General features: G+C 39.7%; 1 protein-coding gene across 1 annotated transcript in view; it reads left to right on the plus strand.

Moving 5' to 3' along the window:
• PHF20 (PHD finger protein 20) overlaps positions 1–6,360 on the plus strand; it is a gene marked incomplete at its 3' end in the record, with an annotated part of 44,610 nt that extends 38,250 nt beyond the window's left edge. Inside the window, exons 13-14 of the mRNA XM_010148882.1 lie at positions 1,049–1,218; positions 6,261–6,360. Of these exons, the coding sequence (XP_010147184.1) occupies positions 1,049–1,218; positions 6,261–6,360 (270 nt within the window). The remainder of the gene's footprint in view (positions 1–1,048; positions 1,219–6,260) is intronic.
• Between the last annotated feature and the right edge of the window lie 533 nt (positions 6,361–6,893).

Raw genomic sequence — 6,893 nt, forward strand, 5'->3', positions numbered from 1 at the left:
ATAAAACTTTTAAACATTAATATTAACTAATGCATTGGCTTCTCACCCCATTAAATTTGAGAAGAGATGTTTCTCCAAAAGATGTAGTTTATACCACAGACTGCTGGTTCTATTTGACAGTTTTAAGTGGTCCAAATAGCTCTGCCTAATATAGGTAAGACCACAATCTACTTGAGTGACTAAATTTTTTACTTTACCCTCTCCTCCAGCTCATTAGAGTATTTCCCATATAGTTAAAATCCTGGTCTTCTCCCTCTGACCCTCCCATTCTCTCCCCAAGGAAGGTGTAGGCATTGCATTAATATTACTGAGGTAAGCATCTCAATTTTGCATGTAGTTCAGTAAAGGTTTTCTTGGCAGTTTTAATCAATCCACAGAGATCATAGAATCGTAGAATGCGTTACTGCGTAAAGTAGTGTGGTAGCATTCTTAAAGAATGCCTTGGGCAGTGTACTGCCCCAAATTGATAAATGTGTCTTCTACAGGGGACGAAATGAAAATAATAATTTCTTAAGCAGGATTAAATTCTCTGTGGGACTCTGAATGTTTCTGTAATGGAGACATTACTTTGTGAGATCTAATGGTTCATAAGACAGAACCCTCTTACCTCTTTTTGGGAGCTCTCCACTTAAAGTACCATGTCACAATTCTATACATGTTGTAGAAACTAGTATGAAGTCTATTTGAATTTATAAATCTGGTTTTGTTTATTATGCTTACTTACTCTTTAGAGTCTTTGCCTTCAGTTTGAGGCATTGCATGTTGAGAGGACAGTTTTAATGACAGGAACTGTTGGAATATTTTGAAGAATATTAATGATAATAGAAATGAATATTAATGAGAATAGAAAACATCCATTAGGAAGTAATCTTCAATAAACTTGCTGTTTATTGAATGTTACTGCATGGTGTTAGTAACCCTGTGGTGTTCCCGAAATTACACAGCGAAGTATGCTTTTAGAAATTTGGGTGCGTACTTGGGAGGAAATCTTGAGTTATTTGACCTTTTTGTAATGAGTTGGGATTTTGTCTAACTACCTTTTGTACAGAGGATGACACGCTGAGTGAGTCATCTATGGATAGCTTGCTTTGGAGCGACGACGACTGCAGTCAGGATGTTGACGTAACCACAAACCCTGATGAAGAAGTTGAAGAAAGTGATTTTGAGATTGTTCGGTGTGTTTGCGAAGTAAAAGAAGAAAATGACTTCATGATTCAGGTATGAAGTGGGCAGTGAGTGCACATTTCGGTGAACACAGTGGAAGGTGAACACAGTGTAGAAGTATGTACAGGGTATGTTCTGTACGTGAAATAAACTTCTTGTCCTCTGAAACCATTAAATTTTTTTAAGGTAACCTGTCAGGATGAGTAGCTTCTATGACAGGTAGAGACCTTGGCTTTTTGATAGTCTGTGAAAAATCTTCCATTTGTTTCTGGTTTTGATTTAGGGAAACTGGGGAAGAGGGACAGTTTTACACAAGCCATTAACAGTTGGCTTATCACTTGTGGATTTGTATTTTTGTAAAAATTGGAACCCTACATAGGTTTAGAGAATACGTATTTAAAATCAGTGCCTTTTTATCTGGCCTTTTTGCTTCCCTGAGGAAGCATGTACAGAGTATTGGCATGAGAAGGTGGTACGCTTCCATTTCTTTGCCCTGCAAGAAGCTTGGCATAAACCTACAATCCTCTAGATAGAATGAACAAAAAAATCATTACTTGAGTCTCTTGCTTTGAAGCAGAGCTGCATTTGTCCATTCTGCAGCTTCTTCTGTAGCTTGTAAATTCAAAATTCCTGATCTGCATAAGTAATTTTTCTGCTCTCCATATATGTACTCTTTTAAAACCAGCTTCACTGAAAACTGATTCCAGCCAGAGCAGTGGCTATTATCTCTCCCACTTAGTAGTGCTGATAAAAGCCTCTTTGGAATTATCCTGGCTGTTTACTTTTTGAGTAATTTGTAAAGTATCAGGAAACCATTCCCCATACAGCTTCTCTGAGCCATTCTACCCAGTTCCTATTAATTTCTAGAGGCAGAAACCTGTTAAGGAGAAGAGAGGGTGCACTGTTTAAATTGTAGTGTGAAGAATTCTTGGCTTCTGCAGCAGGACAGTAGAATCACCTTTTTTTGTGTGAGCATCAACAACCTAATTTTAAAAATTTTTAATGGGGCTGGCTCTAATGAGTTTGAATTGTGCTCAGTGGTCGAGTTTAACAGCTCACTTCACTGGGTAGTTTTCCTTGACCTTCCATATTATTTTGTGGAAATTTGATCTGGACAGTATGACACTTTTTCTCTTAGTGCTGAGGGAATTTTGATGCAGACCTGTATTCGTGTTGGATCCTGACAACGCAGAGTGAAAGATACCTTGTGCATTTGTAGGAAAGGGTGCAGTGATGAGCAGTGGTCAAAATTCGATAAAGAGCATCTGAGTGTATAGGAGTAAAAGGAGTCTTGACAGTTGGGAATAAAGGGGGCTGGCTGCCTTCTGCGGAGATGGCTCAGTGGAAAACAAAGGTACAGCCTGGAGTAGAATTTTATTGCGAAAGCAGGCTCACCACTATCTATGGTGCAGAATGCAGAGAACTGTCAGCTAGCTGAGGAGACAGCCTATGGATAATTTTCATATAAGGTTTTGTGGGCTGCTTCTGAGATTGGTGTTCTAGGTTGAACTAGTTTGGGTTTTTTTGAAATGTATTGTAAATTTTAAACACTTCAGCTGTGTTACCAAAGAAGTGTCTAGGAGACCAGGTTATTTTCTCTGGAAAAGAGATGCAGATTGACAGGTTGGTGAGTACCTGGCGGGGGCCACGTAGTGACAGGACAAGGGGTAACGGGTTTAAATTGAAAGTGGGGAGATTTAGATTAGATATCAGGAAGAAGTTCTTCCCGGAGAGGGTGGTAAGACACTGGGACAGGTTGCCCAGAGAAGCTGTGGATGCCCCATCCCTGGAAGTGTTCAAGGCCAGGCTGGAGGAGGCTTGGAGCAACCTGGTCTAGTGGAAGGTGTCCCTGCCCATGGCAGGGGGGTTGGAACTAGATGATCTTTGAGGTCCCTTCCAACCCAAACCAGTCTGTGATTCTGTTATTCTACCCCCATTCGTTAAGGGGATTGAAAAGATAAGAACTGGGGAGCAAGGAGCTGGTAACAAGACTTTGGGGTGGTATGTTAGGCAGATGGTTGGCTTGAGGTACCAAATGCTGTGGTCTCCACACCTTTCTGTCAGCCTCTAGTTTTTGGGAAAATATTTTGAACAGTCTAGTCTTCAGTTATTGATGCAGAAATGCCAGAGTTAATTCAAGTAGAGAGTGTTAATACAAAGCAAAGTGCTGTGTTATACAACTATGGAGTTGTGACAAGGGGAACCTATTTTCAGCTTTTCAGAGGTTTAGTGCCAAGATTGACACTTTCCTTTGTCTTTATAGAGTGAGAACCCTGTGTAGGATAAGAAGGAAAGATTTCTTCTGTATTTCCTACTCTGGCTTTAATTTGAACCTTGGAAACTAGAATTTGGAAGTGTCTGCCCTAAAGAACTTGTGTTTAGACTTGTCCTCCCTTCCTGAAGATAGGTAGTTTTACTGAGTGTATGGGTTTTTAGAAGAATATTGTGATTCTTAGCACTTGTCTCCATTAGGGTGTTTATCCTATCCCTGCTCATTACTGTGAGATCTGAATGAAATAGCTGATACTCGGGGTACTTGCTTGAGCATGTGCCAGTCTGCCTTGACTTGGTGTCAAAATTAGGAGCCAGGGCAGTTTCTGTATGCACAAGACCGGGGGTTCATTCCTCCAAGGATATGTGTATGGTGCTCTCTTACAACAGGGAGGATGGTAAATAATCTTCTCCTTGAACTGTACTCATTTCTGTGCATGTGCCACGTTTAGAAATAATGAGGGAAAAACCAGAAGCAGCACCTTTATTTTAACAAAAGATTGGGGAGCATTAAGGTTTAATGAAACCCTTATGCAGAGAGTTTGTTCCATTTAGGTCTTTAATAATGAAACTCAAAAAAATTCGGCTTATAGATTCTGAAAAAAACTTTTCCGTTACATTGAACTTGACTTAAATTATGCACAAATCGTGTAAGACTGTTAAAAAATACCGTTCCTGGTGCTGGGATATAGAAATACATTATTAAAATGTATTAAAGAATTTTTAAACAATTTAAAAATTAGAAGAAATAATACATTATTGGTCGATGCTGTTTCATTCCAGTGTCTGTAACTTGCAACGAGATTACTGGATTTCATTTGTGGAGCCTGTGTGAAGTAGTAACTTAGCATGCTGTTCTGAAGCCACAGCACTCCCTTTTTAGAGTAAGGCTTGGGCCTGGAAAAGTCCGGACAAAATGTCATTGTCCTTTCCTTTTGGATTTTATACCTAAACGTTAGTCCATTTGTGTGATGTAGAGAATTTTAGGACTGGATTTGGTGGCCCTGGAGGTGATGGATGTAAATGGACTTGGGATATTTTTCTTATGGTAGATGAAAAGTTGCTTTAAATACATGTCCATTGGGTTCAGATTTTTCTTTTGCACTTGAACTTTGATGTAAATGTTATTGCACAACTCTGCATGGTTTTTCCTCTTCAAAATCTCTTATTTGGCTTGTTTTGAATTTCCCTTCTACTGCCTGGGCAGGGAATAGCTTCCATGCAGTGTGTGTCCAGAGCAGCAACCTGTAGCCTGGCCAGCCAAGCTGTGAAGCAGAATGTGCAGATAAAAGTGTTCCCTGATGCAGTGGATGTTTAAATGTCAGTTGGGTAAAATAAAAAAAGTCATGATGCTTTGTTAAGAGTTCTGGGCAAACTTGCCTGGAAAAACACTGAGCGTAGCTCCGTGCCCTGTGGCACGGTGTATAGGATGCAGGTGTAACTAGGGTCAGGAGCTCCCTTCTTATTTTTAATACGCAGTCTATTTCTCTTCATCTGTCGTCTTCCTTTCAAGACTTCTGGCTCCTGCTAATCATCCTTGTGAAAGGAGGATGGTGTCCCAGCCTCTTCTGAAAACATCTCTTTATTGCTTTAGGACTGGTTACCCGTTTTGTCAGGCAAAACACTGTTAGTCCCATCTTAGGAAAACCTGTTTCTCTCTGACCTTTTACATTCTCCATTCCCAGTGCTGCTCTTTCCTCCACACCTAGATCATTAATTTAATACAGTGACATATTCAGAAACTGGTGGTCCCTTTCTGTCTCTCGTGGCTTGAGGAGAGGCAGCAGCTAAGACCACTGCAGTGGTAGAAGTGGTGTTAGCACAGATGAGCTCTTTATCAAGTTGGCATCCTTGTAGGTCAGTGAGGAGCCGCATCCAAGTTTGCTTGAAGTTGCTGTTTGTGTGTGGTTTAGCTTGTTTTTGCCAACATTGAGGAGATCTCTGCATTAAGCTTTTGGCTTGTGCTCTGAGAAATAAAGGTTATTGTCTCACTGCTTGTGAAAATAGTAATTCAGAACCAATACCATAGTTTCAAATCAAAATTGACTTAATATTCTTATGTGGGATTTTGTCCCGTGTTTCACTGATCTTTAGGCTACAGTTGAAGTTTTGTCTGCTTGTTAAAGCGTGTGTGAGTAAAGTGACTGAAACGGAACATGTGGATCCAGTTTTTCCCATGCTCTAAAACTCTTCTGCATTTTAAATAGCGTAACTGTGCTAAAAAGTAGGGCCAGATAATACTCGGTCTTTGCGAATATGATTGCTCACATTTGGAAGGATGTCAGAATCTTTCAAAGCTGGTACAACTGCATCTGCACTTCAGTGTTATATTGGTAGAGCTCCCTTTGAAATGGATAAAATGTTAGAGATACAAGTATCAGTAAAGCATAATATTGGCTACTCATATGTGACCTAAATATCCCTTGGATTTTATAATCCAGTGTGATTACTGTTTGAAAGTGGAAACATTTTAACTCACGAAAGTTGATGTATTGTGCTAAAGAAAACTTGCCTGCATACTGTTTTCTGTCCTGCTTATCTGTACATTCATCTCCAAATGGAACATTTTTGCGCCTTTCAGGATCTCTGCTTCCACCTTGTAATTGTTATTCTCTGGAAATCTGTGTGAAAAATGCATGGGAAGAGTTTAACTTTTATTCTAGTCTGATTCTTTAATGTATTTGCTTGTAGCTGGAAGAGGGGGGTGGGTATTAACACACCTTTTTGTCTTAAATATGTAGATGATGTGTCTCTTAATTGAGGTAATCTTATTGAGCTCCTGCAGGCTTCATTTCTGTTGATGTGCACTTCTTGACTTTAAACAGTGTGAAGAGTGTTTATGCTGGCAGCATGGAGTCTGTATGGGTTTACTGGAAGATAATGTACCTGAGAAATATACCTGCTATATTTGCCAAGATCCTCCAGGTACAGAAATTTAAGGTTATAGAGCCTTCTGATATATGTAGTAACTTTATTAGTTCACATATAAAAATACATATATATTGCAAAGATGGAACTTTTTTTTCCCCTCCCTTAGCTGTGTCTGTCGATATGGGTAACTGAGTTCAGTTATAGATACAGAAAGTTTAATTCATGTGAATGTACATGAGTCAGTATTGTGGAATTACAGCTGGACAGGAATGGGAATGAATGTTTTAACTGTGATTACCATCTGTCACATATTTTCTAGTAATAATGCTTGTATTACTGTCTGACTATGGAAGATGAATTTAGAAGTACTCAGGAAACTTAAGCAAAAAAATGGCACATCCTATGGGATGTGACTGCAGCTTTCTCCCAAGAAGACCAGGCTTTACACACTCAGCAAGAGGCTGGCTGGTTCTCAACAGCAGTGCTGTGTGAGTGCTGGTTCCGGAAAGGCACTTGGCAATCCATGTACATAAATGCAAATGTAGAGTATCTTGGGTAATGCAGTCAGAGGTGATGAAGCAATACGT

The sequence above is a fragment of the Eurypyga helias genome, unplaced genomic scaffold, assembly GCF_000690775.1.
Source record: "Eurypyga helias isolate BGI_N326 unplaced genomic scaffold, ASM69077v1 scaffold9783, whole genome shotgun sequence".
In the NCBI taxonomy this organism is placed as follows: Eukaryota; Metazoa; Chordata; class Aves; order Eurypygiformes; family Eurypygidae; genus Eurypyga; species Eurypyga helias.